The sequence below is a fragment of the Chiloscyllium punctatum genome, chromosome 12, assembly GCF_047496795.1.
Source record: "Chiloscyllium punctatum isolate Juve2018m chromosome 12, sChiPun1.3, whole genome shotgun sequence".
Lineage (NCBI taxonomy): Eukaryota > Metazoa > Chordata > Chondrichthyes > Orectolobiformes > Hemiscylliidae > Chiloscyllium > Chiloscyllium punctatum.
In genome coordinates, this window is record NC_092750.1 from 22,612,685 (window position 1) to 22,635,925 (window position 23,241).

Here is a 23,241-nt window from a genome sequence, read left to right on the forward strand (position 1 = left end):
TTGTTTGCCCTGAGAAGGCAGTGCAAGATTTGTTTCTCTTCACAAATGATTAATTTGCTAGGCCACTTCAAAGAGCACGAAGGGTCAAAGGAGTTATGTGGCATTGGATTTACATTTTACAATTTTGTCCTACTTGAGGACTTGAAAATAAACTTCTGGCATTCCATTACATTACTGAAGGATTACTGAACTGTCAGAGGTACTGACTTTCAGATGAGACACTAAACTGGGGTCCAGCTGCCTGCTCAGATGGATATAAAAAGACCCCTTCAAAATTAGAGCTAAGAACAACACAGCAGTTATCTCTGGTGTCCTGGGCAATATTTATCGCACAACCAACATCACAAAATACATTTACTGGTCATGATCACATTCGTGCTTGTTGATGCTGTCTGTTGTGCATATTAGCTACCATGTTTCCTTCATTAGAATCATAGAATCCCTACAGTGCGGAGGTATGCCATTCAGCCCATAAAGTCTACACCAAACCATCAAAAGAGCATCCCACCCAGACCTAGCACCCAACCGATCCCTGTAATCCTGCATTTCCCATGGCTAATCCGTTTAGTCTGTCCATCCTTGGACACTATGGGCAATTTAGCATAGCCTAACCTGCACATCTTCACACTGTGGGAGGAAATCGGAGCACTTGGACAAAATCCACGCAGACACGGGGAGCTTGTGCAAATTCCACATAGACAGCTGCCCGAGGCCGGAATCAAACCCAGGTCCCTGGCGCTGTGACAGGACAACCCTTCAAAATTACTTCACCAGCTACAAAACACGTTGAGATGGATGGTTATCTTGTAAAGTGGTATTTAAATGCAAGCCTTTCTTTTTATTTTAAGTAGCGCACACAATGCAGGATGGCAGGTTTCCTTTACTGAAGGACATTGGAGAACACCAGCCAGAAATCTTTGACTATCTGGCAGCTTATGATCATTTTTCTAGATCCTGGATAACAATCAGGAAATGAAGCTTATTTTTCTCTTCCTACCACAGCTCAGGGTAATGTGGCAGCTTACCTCACTACTGACTCAGCTTAAGTGAGCTAACTGAACTCAGCTTGTGAATCAACGGACAGCTTCTTGTCTGTACAGCTGATTAATAATGGATTATTGCATCAAAGTTCTCAGCCCAGGTCATGAAACAGAATTAACTGACAATTTCCTTCAACCATGTTCCAATCTTCAGCAGAAACTGATCTCCGGGATGACATTTAATTGTACTGAGTCACTACTTAATTTTGTGTGCATACTTTTAGTGAACGGACTTCAAATATTTTCGGCAATCATGCCTTTTTAAATGTTTATCCATGTTTTTTAGAAGAGTTTATAGCCATATTGACAAAAGTACATTTTTAAAAATAAAATGTTTTCTCTGGTTCTTTTCTTATCCAACTTGGCCAGAATTCCCACAAAGTTATGAGAGTGCTTCGAATGTTCATTCCAAGGACATCAATAAGCCAATCTTATCTTTGCCCTTGCAGACTTTCAGTAAAAGAATAGAAGATAGAAATCAGGAGCAGGAATCCCAGTCTATATTTCCTTCATTTCTTTCCTCCATCAATCATTCTAGGGGCCAAAAGCAATTCCACCTTTGCCAATCCCAGTGGAAATCAGTATACCATAATAGATCAAGGATTCAATCTTTGCAATTTGTAGATCTGTAAACACCAAGTACGGCATCATCAGGACGGTCAGCGTGCACATGCATTTCTTTAAACTGCAACATTAAATGTTCAGAAAGACTACATAAGGTACAGTTTTCATACTAAAATGTGATTAATAAGAAAGCAATGAATTTTCAGATTTTCTTCCAACCTACCAGAGGTAGTGTGACTAATCGGTTAGTAGACGTTAAGTTGTATGGGACTAAGATCTTGTTGATGTAATGGACAATTCCATTCGTTGCAAGGTAGTCAGAGGTGATGATCTGTGCATCGCCATTCAAGTAAATTGCATTCTACGTTAAAAAATTAAAATAATATGCTTTTTAAAAAAAATGACAGCACAATCCAATTTAGCGCAGCTAGATAAATCACAATCACTCCATTTATAGATAAAAATCACACAACACCAAGTTATAGTCCAACAGGTGGTTGTGGAGTACCTGATGAAGGAGCAGCGCTCTGAAAACTAATGCTTCCAATTAAACCTGTTGGACGATAATCTGGTGTCGTGTGATTTTTAACTTTGTACACCCCAGTGCAACACCGGCATCTCCAAATCATGACTCCATATTTATTTCATCTTCTAAATTTATCTGGTGCCTTTGGACAGCAAGGCATCATGGTCCAGCACACTGACATCTCCAACCAGCACATTTCCTTTATCAAGCCGTGACTTGAGGGCTAATATGGCAAAGGACCAGCCTCAAAATCAAATTCAGTTTGTCTTAGATTAAGCTAACAAATGCATTCACATCTGCATTCCAAGATGGAATACACTGGAGATAATGTCGAATAGGTCCCAGGGATGTATAAATGCAGTTATGAAATAATTTTGAGTAAGTGGAACTCCACCAGAGTGGAGGATTAGGGCCTCAGTGAGGGAGGGAACTGAGCAGTGGAGTTTGTGCAGAGCCTCTCTGGAGGGAAGGGTGTCTTTGTCATATTAAAGTCTCATGGAGGAGAGGGTGACAACAGATTTTTTCTACCAGCTGAGCACTACCAGCGTATTTCTATGTAAATAAACTTTAAGTTTCTCTTCATGTTTGAAAAAGACCTGATGCGCATGGAATAAAGAATCCCTGCTTCATGATTTTCGGACTGTGTGCTTAAATCTCCCAATACGTTTCGACTGTTTTGCCTGGAGAGGAGTAGGCCAAGAGCAGCAGTTTACAAAATTCAAAATGGGTCTGAATGGACTAGATAGGGAGAAACTGTTCCCAATCCTAAAAGAATCAAGAGAGAGAGAGGTACAGATTTGACACAACTTGCAAACGAAAAAACTGAGAGCAATATTCACATTTCCAGTAGGAAGGTCTGGAATGTACTGCCCAGAAATTTGTCGAGGCAGGTTCAATCAAAGCATTCAAGAGAGTATGCGGCGATTATCTAAACAGAAACAATGAACAAGGTTATGGAGAAAAAGGCAGGAGAATGGAGCAATGTCAAAATATACATTTGTAAACCTGGTGCAAATATCATGGGCCCAATGGCTTCCTTCTGCAGCATAATAATTCTGTGATTTTATGAGCAGTGTGATACAGAGGGGAATGCAGTTTATTATTTGGATTGGAGACGCAGAATCACAACAATGTGAAAGCAGGCCATTCAGCCCACAGAATCCATACCGACTTTCCCCCACTACCCTATGCCTGTAACTTTGCATTCCCCATGGCTAACCCACCCAACCTTCACATTCCTGATGTGTTTGCAGGAAGAATGGATCACATACACTATAGCACATGTGAGATGTACAGATATAAAAACGAGTTGAAAGGAATCTGGGATAACATCAGGTCCAATAGTTAATGTGATTCATGTAACTACATTGATAATAAACATACCAAATACTATATTGTCAATGCAAAGAGTAGGGCAATTGTGCTCAAAGTATGTACTGTGATTATGTGATCTTTAGCCTTCAGTTCTGTCCTCACTTTTAGTCAATAAGCAACAAAAAGAGAACGCAGACCGTAAAGTCGACACAAAGATGGGTCACAAGATTGAACCTTGGCATCAGGATCAGGTAATGAGGGAAAATTAGAAAGATCTACAATGTATGGATTTGAAACCTTATCGAGTTCGTTGAGGATGTGACTAGAAAAGTTGATGAGGGTCGAGCTGTGGATGTAGTGTATATGGACTTCAGCAAGGCATTTGATAAGGTTCCCCCTGGTAGGCTCATTCAGAAGGTGAGGAGGAATGGGATTCAGGGGAACATAGCTGTCTGGATACAGAATTGGCTGACCAACAGAAGACAGCAAGTGATAGTAGAAGGAAAGTATTCTGCCTGGAAGTCTGTGGTGAGTGGTGTTCCACAGGGTTCTGTCCTTGGGCCTCTACTGTTTGTAATTTTTATTAATGACTTGGATGAGGGGATTGAAGGATGGGTCAGCAAGTTTGCAGATGACAAAGGTTGGAGGTGTCGTTGACAGTATAGAGGGCTATTGTAGGCTGCAGTGGGACATTGACAGGATACAGAGATGGGCTGAGAGGTGGCAGATGGAGTTCAACCTGGATAAATGTTAGGTGATGCATTTTGGAAGGTCGAATTTGAAAGCTGAGTACAGGATTAAGGATAGGATTCTTGGCAGTGTGGAGGAACAGAGGGATCTTGGGGTGCAGGTACATAGATCCCTTAAAATGGCCACCCAAGTGGACAGGGTTGTTAAGAAAGCATATGGTGTTTTGGCTTTCATTAACAGGGGGATTGAGTTTAAGAGTCGTGAGATCTTGTTGCGTCCAGTTCTGGTCACCCTATTATAAGAAAGATGTGGATGCTTTGGAGAGGGTTCAGAGGAGGTTTACCAGGATGCTGCCTGGACTGGAGGGCTTATCTTATGAGGAGAGGTTGACTGAGCTCGGACTTTTTTCATTGGAGAAAAGGAGGAGAAGAGGGGACCTAATTGAGGTATACAAGATAATGAGAGGCATAGATAGAGTCGATAGCCAGAGACTATTTCCCAGGGCAGAAATGACTAACACGAGGGGTCATAGTTTTAAGTTGGTTGGAGGAAAGTACAGACGGGATGTCAGAGGTGGGTTCTTTACACAGAGAGTTGAGAGAGCATGGAATGCGTTGCCAGCAGCAGTTGTGGAGGCAGGGTCATTGGGGACATAATAAGAGACTTCTGGACATGCATACGGTCACAGAAATTTGAGGGTGTATACATGAGGATCATGGTCGGCACAACATCGTGGGCTGAAGGGCCTGTTCTGTACTGTTCTATGTTCTATGTTCTATGAAAATAAACAATAAAGAAAGGACCTACCTTACAGTCATACAAAAGTAGAAACTTATTTTAAATTGAACTAATACAACCCAGGATGCAGAAGCCGTGGAGGAGCTGTATGTGTCTGAGGTGAGTTATCATGTTACAGAGAGATATGCAAGATAGGAATCAAGACAAATTTGGGTTGACACACGAGGCAATTTTCCCTTATTTGTGCAGTCCAGCTGACTTTATATTAGAATATTCCTCAGATCCCTCATAAGGAATGATGAAAAAGCTCTTGAGTTACAAAAATATACTTTTGCATTATCCAAGTATACAATATCAATAAGGAGAAAGTGAGGACTGCAGATGCTGGAGATCGGTGTCAAAAAGTGTGGTGCTGGAAAAGCACAGCAGGTCAGGCAGCATCCGAGGAGCATAAGCTTTTCATCAGGAATGTGATGAAGAGCTTCTGCTCGAAATGTCGACTCCTTGCTCCTTGGATGCTGCATTGCCAGCTGTGCTTTTCCAGCGCCACACTCAATAATCAATAAGAAACCCAGGATCAATTTTTTTAGAAGCTTGAGGTCTAGGTGGCAATGTAAAGATGCTTATGGTACAATTCATCATTAAGAGCTCACACTGCAGGGTATGCTGAAATCTAAACACACCTACCTGTTTCCAGGAGATCCGAATGGCATTTCCAGATAAAGCAATGAGGGAACTGTGTTTCCTTAGATCATCGTAGAGAAGTTTCCCACAGCCGACTATGTGATATCGAAGCAAATCTCCAATCAAACCACGTGTTTTCCATTCTTCCATCTGTCAAGAAAGTTCTCTCATTCACTTGACAAAGGCTGTTCATAATCAAGTTAAGATTATAAGAACACAGGAGCTGGAGTAGGCCATTCAGCCCTTGAATCTGCTTTGCCATTTAAGATGATCATGGATGACCTGATCATGGCCTCAACTTCACTTTCCTGCCTGCCTCCAAGAAATCATGAGTTCCTTGTAGATCAAAAATCTATCCACGTCAGCCTTAAGTATATCCAATGACCCAGTCAACTGTTCCCCGGCATAGGGAATTCCATAAATTAACAGCCCTCTCAGTGAAGAAAATTTTCCTCATCTCCATTTTCAATGGGAGACCCTCTAAGCTTATGTTTTGCATCAAAATTGGCATCAAAGAATCGGAACAAGTTTAAATGCAGGGCTACACAGTAGAAAAACTATCGTGTAATGCTCACAATTTCCTAAGCTATGATGTCAATGGACAAAAAAAAAAATCAGTGGCAGCGTGACTCAGAGTTTCCCAATAGTGTTGGCCCCTTCGGAGGTCCCACTGGAAGGGTGGAGTGGAGCAAGGCTGACATTTGACTTCTGGCAACCCCATGTAAAGTTTTGGTTTGGAGTCTGGATCTGATTAAAGGCTCTGATTGTGAAGGTACAATGGTGACACGAATCTAACACTACCCTGATTTCACCAAAGAAAAAGAACTTTCACACAGATGCGTCGAGAGCTCAGTCTGCCAGCTGCTGGTTACAGTAACAATGGCTGTCTTGGGATCTCCTAACCTTTGACTTGATCATCTCCGCATTTCCAAATGTCTCAGGGTCTTATGCAATTGCATCATCTACCACACCCTGGAAAAGCTCCAGGGACAGGTCTGGCATAGTCCACTAGTTTAGTGAGTATGTTCAAAGTTTGTGAGAAGATTTGTAGCTCGGGTGCTCGTTGTTGTGGTTCTGTTTACCCAGCTGGGAATTTGTGTTGCAGACGTTTCGTCCCCTGTCTAGGTGACATCCTCAGTGCTTGGGAGCCTCCTGTGAAGCGCTTCTGTGATCTTTCCTCCGGCATTTATAGTGGTTTGTCTCTGCTGCTTCCGGTTGTCAGTTCCAGCTGTCTGTTGCAGTGGTCAGTATATTGGGTCCAGGCCAATGTGCTTATTGATTGAATCTGTGGATGAGTGCCATGCCTCTAGGAATTCCCTGGCTGTTCTCTGTTTGGCTTGTCCTATAATAGTGGTGTTGTCCCAGTCAAACTCATATTGCTTGCCATCTGCATGTGTGGCTACTAAGGATAGCTAGTTGTGTCGATTCGTGGCTAGTTGGTGTTCATGGATGCGGATCGTTAGCTGTCTTCCTGTTGGTCCTATGTAGTGTTTTGTGCAGTCCTTGCATGGGATTTTGTACACTACATTGGTTTTGTTCATGCTGGGTATCGGGTCCTTCGTTCTGGTGAGTTGTTGTCTGAGAGTGGCTGTTGGTTTGTGTGCTGTTATGAGTCCTAGTGGTCACAGTAGTCTGGCTGTCAGTTCGGAAATGCTCTTGATGTATGGTAGTGTGGCAAGTCCTTTGGGTTGCGGCATGTCCTCGTTCCGTTGTCTTTGGTTCTGTTTGCCGGCACACCTATGGGCTCACCCATCTCTGGACTCATAGCAGAAGCGGTAATGCAAAGATTAGAACAAACAGTCTTACCGCAAATTCAACCCAAACTCTGGGTCAGATACGTGGATGACACCTTTGTAATCATTAAAAACACAGAAATAGAGAACACAAACCAGATCATCAACGCCACAGTCACAGGAATCTGATTCACTAGAGAGGAAGAAAAGGACAACCAACTCCCATTCCTAGACGTGATGGTACAGAGAACACCGAACGGAGAATTCACCACAAAGGTATACAGGAAAGCCCCACACACAGACTCAAGTCCTGAACGACGAAAGCAACCACCCCAACACACACAAAAGAAGTTGCATCAAGACACTATTCAAAAGGGCCACAACACACTGCAGCACACCAGAACTGCAAAAAGAGGAAGAAGAACACCTATACAATGTATTCGCCAAAAACGGATACCCGCACAATTTCATTAACAGATGCCTAAGGGAAAGACAATGGAACAAGGACATGCCGCAACCCAAAGGACTAGCCACACTACCATACATCAGGAGCATTTCCAAACTGACAGCCAGACTACTGCGACCATTAGGACTCATAGCACACAAACCAACAGCCACTCTCAGACAACAACTCACCAGAACGAAGGATCCGATACCCAGCATGAGCAAAACCAATGTAGTGTACAAAATCCCATGCAAGGTCTGCACAAAACACTACATAGGACAAACAGGAAGACAGCTAACGATCCGCATCCATGAACACCAACTAGCCACGAAACGACACAACCAGCTATCCTTAGTAGCCACACACGCAGATGACAAGCAATATGAGTTCGACTGGGACAACACCACTATTATAGGACAAGCCAAACAGAGAACAGCCAGGGAATTCCTAGAGGCATGGCACTCATCCACAGATTCAATCAATAAGCACATTGACCTGGACCCAATATACCGACCACTGCAGTGGACAGCTGGAACTGACAACCGGAAGCGGCAGAGACAAACCGCTATAAATGCTGGAGGAAACATCACAGAAGCACTTCACAGGAGGCTCCCAAGCACTGAGGATGTCACCTAGACCAGGGACAAAACGTCTGCAACACAAATTTCCAGCTCGGCGAACAGAACCACAACAGTGAGTATGACCTGCTCATGCACCTCTAATTTAATGATATCATTATCATGTGATACCAAGTACTCAGCATTAATTTTACAAGATAATTAAACTTTCGAAACACTGCTTCAAGTATGTCGGGTCAGCAAACTTTTGCATTTGCAGCACGGAATGTGATAAGAAGCAAAATTTAGGATGCCATTTTTAACATAAGTCCAAATTTTAAAACAGTGTGGAATATTTATATGCCAGATCATTCTTTGATTAAAAATATTTTTCCAGCAATCTCTTAAGCAAGGAGAACACTAGCCACTGAATACAGCTACTGGCAAGAACCCATGCATGAAATTTTTAAACGTGTGGAATCTGTTCTTTTTATTTTTTTAATTCATTTGACCATAAGATGGGAGTCAGAGGCTAGGTCAGCATTCATCACCAACCCTTAATTGCCCAAGAGTCAACCACATTAGAGGTATGAAGTCACATATAGAGCAGACCAAGTAAAGATGACAAACTTCCTTCCCTAAGGGCATTGTATTTTTAATCACTCATGAGATGTAGGACGGATGTGTTGCTGGCTGGACCAGCATTTATTGCCTGTCCCTCTTGAAACGCTGCAGGGAACCTAGATGGAGTTTTACGACAGTCAGAAATGATTACATGATCGCCATTAGGTCAGCTCTTTATTCCAGATTTTCATTGAATTCGAATTCTACTATTTACGATATTGGGATTTGAACCCATGGATCCAGAAGGTTGGCCTTGGTTATGGCACTGTTCCACTGCAGCTACCAGAATGGCTCTGGCTGACGAGGAGATTCGCCAACTCCCACCACCTGCCACACTGGAAGGATTGCAGGTTGACAACTACATCTTCCACAGCCATCAAGAACTTGGACCTAGAGCTCCAGGGTTAGAGGCAGGGGTGTTACCCACTGTGCCACAAGATTTTTCAGGTCACAATTTCACATTGTTGACCTTTCAAAAAGACGGGTCTCTGAGGGTGTGTATTCCTGGCTGCAATATGAAGATGCGGCACATTGGAAAATTGCTAAGACATACATACTCACAAGTAATATGACAATGAACAATGATCTGTGTAATTAAAATACATTTACCGTGTTATCCTGAGTAAGTGTGTCAGGTCTTGGCACAAACACTGTGAATGGTCCTTTACCATTAAGCTCTTTGATGCCATTTGCCTGCAATGTTTCAAAATAAAATGAAGAGTAGTTGAGCAAAGTTTTAACAGATAACCTCCAAAGATTTAGCCTGAAAGTAATTAAATGGTCCATCACTACCTGAAGGTATTTGTAAAACAAAGCAGCATCTGATTTCCGGACAAGTTCCTGTCAAAATAATTCAGAATTTATTTTTTCGATTTGAAAGCTGAAATAAGAAAAAAGCTTGGCACAAGTATTTATATCTTATGAGAATAACAGTTATTTCATTGATAAAAAATGGAGACCTGCTTTCTTATATTATCTTACAAAGACTCTGAGGGATACTTCAAAGTGTTTTACACAGAAGGAAATGAGCTGAGCTTGGGTAAATGTGAGAGATATTTTAGAGGCATCATCACTTCTCAAAACAAAAAGTTGCTGAGGTGAAAGGTCTAACTTTAATTTGTCCCACCTGCCATGAACTGGGTGTTTGCAAAATGGGATTCAGATTGTTTTTCATCACCTCAGGTAAGGTCTTGTGAGGGAGGCCAGGTGAGAAGTCACTTATACTTTTCAAAGTGAAGCCATTCAGTGCTCATATTAACTTGCCATCCAACTAAAGTTATAATCAATCTCAGTGTGTTTCATTGGTGGTGTGATTCAGGAATATCAACACAGACACTGGGAGAATCCAAAAATCTTAAGAAATAGGAGCAGGAGTAGGTCATTCAACCCATCAAACTTGCTCCATCATTCAATGAGATCACCACCAATCTGACTGGACTGAAACTATGAGAAAAATCTATGGAACTGCAGCAATGCGCATCCGAAACCTGTGTTGAGAACTCTTCATTTAAACACAACCAAGCAAGTGCCAGTCTGTGGCAGCAGCAGTTCATGTAGGGGAAGGAGCAGGATATGTAGAGCCAATCAAGGAATGGGGCAAGCTCAGACCACAAGCAATTTGCAGCATTTTTGTGGAGGAGAGACAAGTTTGTTCATTTCTAGATTATTCCTTAAACAACCACCAACTTTACAACATTTTTTTTCAAAAAACAAGTTCCTGGACATTGCATCATTATGTCAATGGACAACGACTGTACCCCCTCTAATTTTCGACTGCACCTTTATTCAGGCGAGGAGCCAAAGGTTGAAAATTATGCTCAGGGAACTTTTAGGTTTCCTCTTAACCACCAGATCAAGCAGATAGGACCTGAAAGGATACCTCATCTGAAGATGCTCTCTGGCCATTGGCACTGCTTGAAGGCTTCAATTTAGAATACTAAATAATTAAATAAACCATAATTCTAAAGGAAAATATTCTGTTTGATTCCCTTATCCGCTTTTGTTCATGACAGTATGTCGTAGTAAATAAGTAGTTTTTCAGTTACTGAAACTCAATTTTAAATGTCCAAAATCTTCAAGTAAAATTACCTGCGAAATTTTGCCTCGACAAGAAAGTCCAACCTTAATGTAATTCCTTTTGCAGATACATTTTCGGATTCCTGGCCCTGTTGCCTCGCAGTTGGCAAATGGGCCACAGTCCCCATTGTTCTTCATTTGGAGATGAAGGTAAAAATTAGAACAAAAGCAATTTTTAGATTTAACATCAATAATGGTTTTGGCCAGATAGGGATATAAGAACTGGAGTATGCCATTCAGTCCATCAACCTGCCATACCAATCAATTTGAGCAGGCAACATGCCGCATTTCTCTTAATGTCATTAATCTCTAGAAATTGATTGATTTCCACCTTGAACATGCTCACTGAGTAAGCTCCCTTAGCCCTCTGGGGTAAAGAATTCCAAAGATCACCATGCTCAGTGAAGAACTTCTTCCTCTTAACTGGCCTACACTCTTTATCCTGAGATATATCTCCTGGTTCTGGAGTCACCAGCCAGGGGAAACATCCTCTCTACATCCACCCTACCATGCCCTATAAGAAATCTGTAAGTTTCAATGTAATCACCTCTCATTCTTTGAAACTCTAGAGAAAACAGATCAATTTCCTCAATCTCTCCTCAATTTTGTCACCCCAAGGATTAATTTAATGAACATCCACGGAACACTCTTCATGGCAGATCCTTCCTCAGTTAACAGCCATTAACTAAGGTGATGGGGGCATGGGTTGGTTTTATGGCTATGAGGGGCCACTTATGGGTGCAAGGTGAGGGGTTGGAAAGAAGAGTAGGAAGGCTGATGGAGCTGGGTGGAGGGGAAGACATTGGTACTGGATGGAAGGGCATGGGTTGCATGGAGGATACGGGAGCCTTGGGGAGTGTGGATAGAGGAACATGGGTGATTATGTGTTGATCGGGGGAGTCTGGGAATGGGTGGGTGAGTTTTGAAGGGATGAATAGGGTTAAAAGAGCTTAACATCAAACAAAATAACTGGAATGAAGTTTCAGAAAATGAGGCAGACTTCTTAAACCAACACATGAAAGTACCCGGTACTTTTATGGCTACATCTGATTCGCAGCCCGAGTTATGGGCCCAATTCCAGTGCATGCCCACAGCAACAACCTCCCCCCCAACCCCTCTGTCCTGCCCCCATCCTGTAACTAGGAAATATTAAAACTCCTGTTACCTGCCTCTAGCAGGAATATCTAATCATCTGCAACAGTTCTGACATCACAATTAAATCACAAATTGTCAATTTTCAGGTGTTATATAACACTCCAATGCTTCAAAGTTTTGACAGGATGCACACCAGCAGTACATATTGGTATGGGCCAACAAGTGGCATCCTGTGTCCATACCTGACATATTCACTGGACCCTTTATATATGTAGGTAAGGCATCTAATGCCTGCTTGAGGTCCCTGCTCCAAAACTGATTTGATGTAAAGATGGATGTTCTTGAATTTCTAGGTCTGTAAGTTTGTTGCTAACCTTTTCACAAGGATTGATGGGTACACAGGAATTTCTACCATCTCCAGAGTATCCAGGGAAACAATTACAGGCAACCTAAAATGAAGAACACACCAAAGTAAGCGTGCACAATATTATTCAAAATAGGCGGGGCCTATTATTTTATTTAGTACACTCATAATCAGAAAAATAAAAGCTGGAGTCTCAGAGTTACAGTTTTTCTGAGCTCATTTGCCCGGTTCTGGAAACTGGAGATTGAGCGATGGGAGCTACGGTGAGATATGTGGCAGATTCAGGCAAGAAGTCCCACCTGGATGTTAAGATTATCTTGCTCCATTTTTATATACTTGTCACAAGTGGCATGGTGAGATTATTGAGAGGCATTGGTGAATTGACAATTGACCGTGATCAACACTTGTTAAGCTCCATATTGGTGGCCTAACTTGCCTCATTAATATTCTCTTCCTGATCTTCCCAAGCTTGGCCACCAAATTAGCCATTGGAAAAACACAGTGTGGAAATCAGAGCAGGTATGTGGTGGATTCAGCTGACCACTTCCTCTGAATGGCCTCTATGTTGTCCATGACCAAACAGCAGCCCAGGGCACGATCCACGGGCCCCCGGCACATGTCCCCCACCTTCATGGGCATTGGCATCTGACATTCAGTAAACCCTCACCACCATCCTGGAAACTTTCCAATGCACTGGCAGTGTGCCCAGGAAGACAGACTTGCCTAGCCGAGCAGGGCACAGTTACCATGCAGGTACAGGTATTCAGCACTAGCTTGGAATTAGGCTGCCTACCAGCGCTTGTTGCTTGCTGTTGTCTTAGCGAGCATTCAACTGGCATGCTTGCATTATGCAAGCCTGGTATTGCTGTGCCTTGCAGTGCCGGTTGGCAAAATCACACAACCAGGCAGCTGACTATGCTGCTCAGTAACATTCAGGCAAGGGCACATGCATGTTGTCATACAGCAGTGTGCCACATCAATATCACACTTATACCATTGGCAGCAACGTCTGCAGCAATCATACTGAATCTGCAGCAAACATTGGCGATGTCTTAGAGAAGAAGTCTTCTGTGAAGTCCACGGGGGAGCAATTATCAATCAAGGGACCTAGCAGTCCGTTGCCAGCAGCCTCCCAAACCAGTGCAGGGCTTTGACCATGGTCTAGATGGGGTGATGGGACACAATCAGGCCTTCATTTCCATAGGGGTTAGTGTGGTGGGGGAAAACTGCACCAGGTCCCTGTCAGAGAAATGCAGTGCCAACTTCCCCTTCTCAGCCATCTCTCCTCAGCCTGCAGAAGCCAACAATCCTCCAGATGCACAGCAGATTCTCAAAGATGGCATAGACTCAAGGTATGATGGACTTGAATGGTTATTCAGCATGCTGAGCTCTTCTGGAAACTGTGTGTGGTGAATGGGGCTGAAACCAAACATGATGCACATCACAGGGGCAGGAAAGGCAATTAATGTAGTGAGCTTGGTAGGACATGGTGAGAAAACTCTTCCAATCTCGTGGTGAAAATACCTCCAACAAACTGGATGTGATTGGCACTTAGCGAAAGTAAAATTTGATCTCAGTGTTTTGCTCGTGAAGAATTCATTTAAACTGTTGTCATACCTTTCACAACATTTATGACCAGCTTAACCCTTAACACATCTAGCTACAGTTGGAGTTCAATTAAATTCATACATTGCTGAAGCACTTCTGAACTCCTAGTACTCTACTGATACAGTTTCAAATCCTGCATAACATGCTTATAACACCGCAAAAGTAAAATATTGCTGGAAAACAATGGCATAAATGATAAGTGGAAAAACTAAACATATCAGAACAGCTATAAATCCACGTAAAAAATCTTGCCTTACCCGTTTTGGTCCTGTTTTGGTGCATTCTGCTTTTTCATGACAACCACCATTTCCTTCTGTGCAACCATCAATTTCTGATTTTGAATAAAATACAACAACCTGAATTATCAAAAGGAACAAGGGGTGGTTTTTCTGCGGTCTAGTTCATTTTGAATTTGCCTTAGCTGGACAAAGATCTCACAAAGTTCACCCTTCCACTTTAAAGCCTTTCATTTCACTTTTAGACCTTTATGTTTTCTTTGCTGAAGTATCTAACTGCCCTACTTTCAATTTGTGGCACAGCCCAGGAGTCAATTATATAACTGCATTCTTATCACAGCGACAATATCTTGTCAGAACAGGTGGAGAAGTCAAAACCTTTGGTATGACCAGCGAAGAAAAACATTCAAACCATTAAAATCATAAATTCAAACTCCTCTGGGGCTCATTGCGGGTAAACCAAGACCTGAGGGAGAATTTTGACATGCACTGTAGTCTTGCTGCAGTTTATCAATGAGATTTACTTACAAATCTGGCTGAATTTTAACTTTCAGACCAACTTACAGACTGGCGGCATGGTCATGTAAGTTTTAGCAGTGTGCTTGTGACTCTTTAAAGGAACCACTGACTCTTACTTCTGGATTTCTAAACCAATTAAGGCCAATTTGTCATCCTGCAGAGATATTTTAATATTTTAAACTCTCACAGTGAAGGATAAAATTGAAGCACTTTAGATGTGTTTCGACAAAGTCAGAACTCACAAAGAGTCTCAAAGTGGCAAGGCTGAAGCACAATGCAGGAATGTGGCTGGAGTTAATACTGGGGGCTTTAAGGGACTTCGGGAAGATTCTGTTCCCTGCAGATAGGAAAGAAAAGGCAGCCTCAGAACAAGCAGTTATGGCTAGACATTGCAGAGAGCAGTTTCTGCCTCACTCGTGGTTATATTGCTACAAGGTTCATGCCCTGATCGAAGCAGGAAATTCGAGTGGAACATTCAAGAACAAATCCTTCTACTGCCTTCCCCAGTCTCTTCCTGCACCTCACTCCCCAGATCGACACAGGTTCACATAACCTTCTGTCCTGATGTACCTTCTCACATTTATACATGACCAACGTCACTAACAAAGACATTCAGGGACACACAGTCACTTGCACAGCACTGGCAGTCCTGTCCTCAACAAGGCTAGTGACATGGGAGGGGACATTGGAGGTGCTGGTGTTCCCATGTATTTACTGCCCGTGATCCTTCTAGATGGTAATGGTCACGAGTTTGGAAAATGTTGTCTAGGGTAATTAATTAATTTCTGAATTTAAGGAAGAATATAAGTGCATTGGATGCATTTCAGGCAACATTAAACAGACTAATACCTGGAATGAGCAGATTGTCTTATGAGGAAAAACTGTATGGGCTAGGCTCGTATCTGCTAGAGTTTAGAAGAGTACAGTGTGACTTCATTGAAACATACAAGGGTCTTAACAGAGTAGATGTGGAGGGGATGTTTCTTCTGGCAGAACCAAGAACTAAGGGGCAGGGTTTAAAAACAAGGGGTCACTCTATTAAACAGATATGGGCTTTTTTTTTCTGAGGCCATGAGTCTTTGGAATTCTCTCCCTGAAATAGTGTTGAAAGCAGAGTGTATGAATATTAAGCAGGAATGTGGATTTGAGGTTACAATCAGATCAGCCATGATCTTATTGAATGGCAAAACAGGTTCAGATGACTGTAAGGCTAACTTCTACTTTGTTGTTATGTTCATGTCTATCTCTCTTCCTTTCCAAACTCTGAAATTGCTAATTGTTTCATACTACCAAAAGGAAGAGTTTCCAATTATCACCAGGTGGTAGCTCACTGTGGTCTGGACCTGTCTAAGTCCTAGTAAGTAGTGGGTCTAGTAAAGCCAGAATATTGGCAGCTACTCTTGCCATTGTTTTTACAGTGAATCTGCCTTGTGTCGTGGAAATAATGCTGGAATCTCTAATCAAGAAAGAAATAAGGATACAAAATGTGAATAGAAATTGTCTTATCAGGCAGAAGTGGCGTGGATTTAATAAAGTCTGGTCATGCTTAACTAATTTACTGGAATTCTTTGAGGATATTACGAATGCAGTGGACAACAAGGATTTGGTGTACCTGAGTTTCCAGAAGGCATTCAACAAGGTACCACACAAAAGGTGCTGCACAAGATAAAGGTGCATGGTGTTACAGGTAATGTATTAGCATGGATAGAAAACTGCTTAACTAACAGAAAACATAAAGTGTGGGGATAAATGAGTGTTTTCCTGATTGGCGATCAGTGGCGAGTGGTGTGCCTCAGGGATCAGTGTTTGACCATAATTGCTTACAATTTACATAGGTGATTTAGAGTTGGGGACTAAGTGTAGTGTGTTAAAGTTTGCGGATGACACTAAGATGAGTGATAGAGCAAAGTGTGCATAAGACACAGAGTCTGTAGAGGGATATATACTGAGGTTAAATAAGTGGTCAAGGGTCTGGCAGATGGAGTACAATGTTGGAAAATGTGAGTTCATCCATTTTGATAGGACTAACAGCAAAATGGACTATTATTTAAATGGTGAAAAATTGCAACACACTGCTTTGCAGAGGGATTTGGGTGTCCTTGTGCATGAATCACAAAAGATCAATTTGCAGGCACAGCAGGTAATTAAGCCTGCAAATGGAATATTGTCGTTCATTGCTAGAAGAATGGAGTTTAAAAATAGGGAGGTTATGCTGCAGCTGTATAGGGTGCTGGTGAGGCCACACCTGGAGTATTGTGTACAGGTTTGGTCTCCTTATTGAGAACGGTTATACTGGCACTGGAGTGGGTACAGAGGAGGTTCACTAGGCTGATTCTGGAGTTGAGATGATTAGTTTATGAGGAGAAATTGAGTAAATTGGGACTCAACTCATTGGAATTTAGAAAAATGAGTGGGGGCACCTTATAAAAACATATATAATTCTGAAGGGAATACATAAGATAGAAACAGGGAGGTTGTTTCCACTGACAGGTGATACTAGAACAAGGGGACATGGCTCAAAATAAGGGGGAGGAGATTTAGCACTAAGTTGAGGAGGAACTTCTTCACCCAAAGAGTTGTAAATCTGTGGAATTCCCTGCCCAGTGAAGCAATTGAGGTTACGGTGTTTAAGTTTTTAAGGCAAAGATTGACAGATTTCTGAACAGTAAAGGAATTAAGGGATACACTGAGCGGGCAGGTATGGGAACTGAGTCCACAAGATCAGCCATGATCTTATTGAATGGCAGAGCGGGCTCGGTGGGCCAGATGGCCTACTCCTGCTCCTTTTTCTTATGTTCTTATGTTTTCTCTAGGTAGTAGTTCTATATTTCACATCCAGGAAACTCAGCTGATATTCTCCTAATTTGTTTCTCCTGGAACTTTTAAAGCTTTCATTTAAAATCTGGATTTGAATCATGGTAAATCTCAACAGTAAGGGGATCATATTTAACAAACCAGCCACACAGTATATGGAGAATTAAGAAAACAATCACTCTTTGCAACACATTGCACACCCACACTTAAAAGAATTGCCCATGAATCTACTGGTGACTGGTTTCTGGATATTCTCTCAGAATGGGCAGACTCTCAATTCAGCTGAGGTGAATTGAGACTCAAGTTTCAACCCTGAACGTAAGCAGATCTGTCTCCACTAGGGTGTCAGGGAATCAGAAACAGGTTTGCACCATGAACTAGTGAATCATAGGCCAAGTGCAGAAGGAGTTTCAATAGACAGGAAGTTAAGATCAGGGATAAGGCCACAACACAGCAGCTGTATGGACAGTCTGCACAGAACCTGCCCTTGGAATCAGAGTCCTGCATCAGCCTGGCAGGGGGCAGTGGGGGAAGGCAATACAACCACCCAGACAGCTTAGTAATTAAACACATAAAGTTCCAAGGTCATTAGGATTCAGAGTACTTACCACCCAGGGAGCTGAAAGCCTCTAATCACTGGACCTACCCATCTGGAGATCACTCCCCTACCCCCAACTACCACCACCAGACAGGAACACTGGAAACCGTTTCAAATATTTTAAGTAATGTATCCCTCTTCTGCTAGCATCTGGCCAGCATGCTGGGAACACAGCTGACCTACTTTTATCTTAACCAAACTATAATCCACAAACTCATAAGAGTGCAATTAATTGTTGTCAGATCACAACTCTGTCTGCAAGTGCAGTAGTGGATCCCTAATACAACTGCTGCTCCTCAGAATCAGCCATGACAGCTGTGGACATTTTATGAGAGTAATCTGCTGAACCAAATCATCACAAACAATGTTCTTTGTATTCTTTCGGCAATTATTATGACTATTGGATAGAGTTTCAATCTGTCATCCTATGAATTCAGAGCAGGTAGTAGTGATTCAATACCTTGAGCCTGTTTTCCCATTCAATAAAATCATGACTGAACATAAGAATGTAAGAACAAGGAGCAGGAATAGGTAATTCACCACTGGGCCTGCTCCACCATTTAATATGATCATGGCTGACCTCATCTCAGCCTCAACCTCACTTCTCTGCCTGCTCCCATAATTCTTTAAGCTATTACTAAGTTTTTAAAAAAGCTCTCCCTTAAGTTTATTCAGTGTCCCTTCCACATCCTAGGGTAGTGAATTTCATAAATATATGACCCTTTGAGAGAAGTAATTGCTCCTCATCTGTTTTCAATCTGCCACTCCTTAGCTTAAAATGATGACTTCTCATTGTAGATTACCCCACATGGGGAAACATCCTCTCTGTTTACTTTGTCAGTCTTCCCTAGAATTGTATATACCTCAATTAGATCTCCTCTCAACCTTCTAAACTCTAGCCAGTGTAGATATTAACTTCTCAATCTCTCCTTATAAGGCAATCCTTTCACCTCTGGAATGAATCTAGTGAACCTTCTCTGAACTATCACCAATGCAATTACATCCTTCTGGAGTACGGGGACAAAATCTGTAAGCCATATGCCAGGCTGCCATATCCAGATGCAGCCTCACCAATGCTTGTACAACTGCAACAACACTTCTTTGCTTTTATACTCCATTCCTTTAGCAATAAGTGCCAAAATTCTATGTCCCCTCCTTACACCTGCTGGACCAGCATACTAGCTTTCTGCAACACATGCATGAGAACACCTAGATCTCTCTGCACCAAAACAGTTTGACATTTCTCTCAATTTTGATAATAATTGCCTTTTAGTCTTCTGATCAAAATGGATTTATCTGTTTGTGTGTTGAGTTCCATATTCCCACCCAAATCAGATAACATTCAACTTCTTTGCTCCATGGGAGTTTATTTCCTTCTGCTAGAAAACTACTCAATATCCCATCTTCACTGCCTAGAGAGTTCCAAAGTTGAATACACCTCTCACAGAAAACAAATCTGCTATTTTTGTCCTAAAAAGGTGATCCCTAATTTTTAAAACAGTGCCCTTCACTTTTCCCCAAAAAACAAACTATTTATTCAAAGTAGTAATCTAGTAAACCTCTTCTGAACCAACTCAACACATTTGCATCTTCGTTAATAAGGAGACCACAGCTGCACACAATATTTGAGATGTGTCTCATCAATGGCCTGTATAACTGAAACATTATATCTTTACTTTTATGTTCAATTGCTCTTATAATATCGGACAGCATTTTGTTAGCCTTCTAACTGCTTGCTACATCTTTCTGTGGTTCACAAGCTCTTAATATTTATTCTTAAGTACTTCCGACGTTGTGGTTGCTGTTTGGGGCTTGTAGATTACTCCAACAAGTGATTTCTTTCCCCCTCTATTCTTCATCTCCTTTCATACCCTACTTTCTTTCTTCTGACTCTTTTAGTTATTCTCTGTTGTTGTGTTTCTGTCTAATCTAACTACTTCATCTAACTACAGTGGCTTCATGGGGACAGGGCCTGGGAAATGAATATTCAAGGCTACACGTGCTATCGTAAGGACAGACTGACGGCAGAGGGGGTGGGGTGGCCTTGTTGGTAAGGGAGGATATTCAGTCCCTTGCGCGGGGGGACCTAGAGTCAGGGGATGTAGAGTCAGTGTGGATAGAGTTTCGAAACACTAAGGGTAAAAAGACCCTCATGGGAGTCATCTACAGGCCCCCAAAAGTAGTCTGGATGTCGGATGTAAGTTGAATCAGGAGCTGAAATTGGCTTGTCGCAAAGATGTTACCACAGTTGTTATGGGGGATTTTAACATGCAGGTAGACTGGGAGAATCAGGATGGTATCGGGCCTCAATAAAGAGACTTTGTGGAGTGCCTCAGAGATGGATTTTTAGAGCAGCTGGTGCTGGAGCCGACCAGGGATAAGGCGATTCTGGATCTGGTATTGTGTAACGAACCAGAATTGGTCAGAGACCTCAAAGTGAAGGAGCCATTGGGAAGTAGTGACCATAATACAATAAGCTTCAATCTGCAATTTGAGAGGGAGTGGGTACAATCGGAAGTGACAATATTTCAGTTGAATAAAGGGAAATATGGAGCTATGAGGGAGCAACTGGCCAAAGTTCAATGGTGCAATACCTTAACAGGGAAGACCGTGGAGGAACAATGGCGGATATTTCTGTGTATAATGCAGAAGTTGCAGGATCAGTTCATTCCTAAAAGGAAGAAAGATCCCAGGAGGAGACATGGGCGGCCGTGGCTGACGAGGGAAGTAAAGAAACATATAAAGTTAAAAGAGAAAAAGTATAACTTAGCGAAGATAAGTGGGAAAACTGAGGACTGGGAAGCTTTTAAAGAACAACAGAGGATTAGTAAGAAGGAAATACGCAGAGAAAAAATGAGGTACGAAGGTAAACTGGCCAAGAATATAAAGGAGGATAGTAAAAGCTTTTTTAGGTATGTGCAAGGCAAAAAAATGGTTAGGACAAAAATTGGGCCCTTGAAGACTGAAACAGGGGAATATATTACTGGGAACAAAGAAATGGCAGAGGAATTAAATGGGTACTTCAGATCTGTGTTCACTGGGGAAGACACAAGCAATCTCCCTGAGGTAACAGTGGCTGAAGGACCTGAACTTAAGGGAATTTATATTTGCCAGGATTTGGTGTTGGAGAGACTGTAAGGTCTGAAGCCTGATAAGTCTCCGGGACCTGATGGCCTGCATCCCAGGGTACTGAAGGAGGTGGCTCGGGAAATCGTGGATGCGTTAGTGATTATTTTCCAGAGTTCAATAGAATCGGGGTCGGTTCCTGAGGATTGGAGAGCGGCTAATGTTGTGCCACTTTTTAAGAAGGGTGGGCGGGAGAAAGCAGGAAATTATAGACCAGTTAGTCTGACCTCAGTGGTGGGAAAGATGCTGGAGTCTATTATAAAGGATGAAATTACGGCACATCTGGATAATAGTAACAGGATAGGACAGAGTCAGCATGGATTTATGAAGGGGAAATCATGCTTGACTAATCTTCTTGAATTTTTTGTGGATGTAACTCGGAAGATGGATGAGGGAGATCCAGTGGATGTAGTGTACCTGGACTTTCAGAAAGCTTTTGATAAAGTCCCACACAAGAGGTTAGTGAGTAAAATTAGGGCGCACGGTATTGGGGGCAAAGTACTAGATTGGATAGAGAATTGGTTGGCTAATAGGAAACAAAGGGTAGTGATTAACGGCTCCATTTCAGAATGGCAGGCAGTGACCAGTGGGGTACCGCAGGGATCCGTGCTGGGACCGCAGCTTTTTACAATATATGTAAATGATATAGAAGATGGTATCAGCAATAACATTAGCAAATTTGCTGATGATACAAAGCTGGGTGGTAGGGTGAAATGTGATCAGGATGTTAGGAGATTACAGGGTGACCTGGACAAGTTAGGTGAGTGGGCAGATGCAGTTTAATGTGGATAAATGTCTGGTTATCCACTTTGGTGGCATGAACAGGAAGGCAGATTACTACCTCAATGGTATCAAATTAGGTAAAGGGGCTGTTCAGAGAGATCTGGGTGTTCTTGTCCACCAGTCAATGAAGGCAAGCATGCAGGTACAGCAGGTCGTGAAGAAGGCTAATAGCATGCTGGCCTTCATAACAAGAGGAATTGAGTATAGAAGCAAAGAGGTGCTTCTGCAGCTGTACAGGGCCCTGGTGAGACCACACCTGGAGTACTGTGTACAGTTCTGGTCTCCAAATTTGAGGAAAGACATTCTGGCTATTGAGGGAGTGCAGCGTAGGTTCACGAGGTCAATTCCTGGAATGGCAGGATTGCCTTACATGGAAAGACTGAAGCGACTGGGCTTGTATACCCTTGAGTTTAGAAGACTGAGAGGGGATCTGATTGAAACGTATAGGATTATGAAAGGATTGGACACTCTGGCAGGAGGAAACATATTTCCGCTGATGGGGGAGTGCCGAACCAGAGGACACAACTTAAAAATACGGGGTAGACCATTTAGGACAGAGATGAGGAGAAACTACTTCACCCAGAGAGTGGTGGCTGTGTGGAATGTTCTGCCCCAGAGGGCAGTGGAGGCCCAGTCTCTGGATTCATTTAAGAAAGAATTGGATAGAGCTCTTAAAGATAGTGGAGTCAAGGGTTATGGAGATAAGGTTGGAACAGGATACTGATTGGGAATGATCAGCCATGATCATATTGAATGGTGGTGCAGGCTCGAAGGGCTGAATGGCCTACTCCTGCATCTATTGTCTATTGTCTATTGTCTAATCATTTGACATGCCACTAAGTTTAGTGCTCTCCTTAACTTCTTTAATTAACCCATCTCCCTATAGAATTTTTCTTTGTAGTTGGGATATACTTAAATTCTGAAATATCCTCTCAAATGTCTGTCACTTCTTTTCTATTGATCTGTCCTCTGGTCTAGTTTCCCAGTTCACATTATCTTGATCAGATTTCACACCCACAGACAGACACAGAAATTGCTGGAAAGTCTTAGCAGATCTGGTAGCATCTGTGGAGAGAAATCAGAGTTAATACTTCAGGTTCAGTGACC

The 23,241-nt window shown here is 42.3% G+C and overlaps 1 protein-coding gene across 2 annotated transcripts in view; it reads right to left on the reverse strand.

Annotated features, from left to right (window-relative positions):
* stab1 (stabilin 1) overlaps positions 1-23,241 on the reverse strand; it is a 282,900-nt gene that overhangs the window by 62,788 nt on the left and 196,871 nt on the right. For both annotated transcript variants that reach the window (XM_072582082.1, XM_072582081.1), the window contains exons 43-49: positions 14,316-14,389; positions 12,461-12,535; positions 11,004-11,123; positions 9,708-9,755; positions 9,525-9,608; positions 5,560-5,706; positions 1,828-1,965 (exon numbers count right to left, since the gene is read on the reverse strand). In XM_072582082.1, the coding sequence (XP_072438183.1) occupies positions 1,828-1,965; positions 5,560-5,706; positions 9,525-9,608; positions 9,708-9,755; positions 11,004-11,123; positions 12,461-12,535; positions 14,316-14,389 (686 nt within the window). The remainder of the gene's footprint in view (positions 1-1,827; positions 1,966-5,559; positions 5,707-9,524; positions 9,609-9,707; positions 9,756-11,003; positions 11,124-12,460; positions 12,536-14,315; positions 14,390-23,241) is intronic.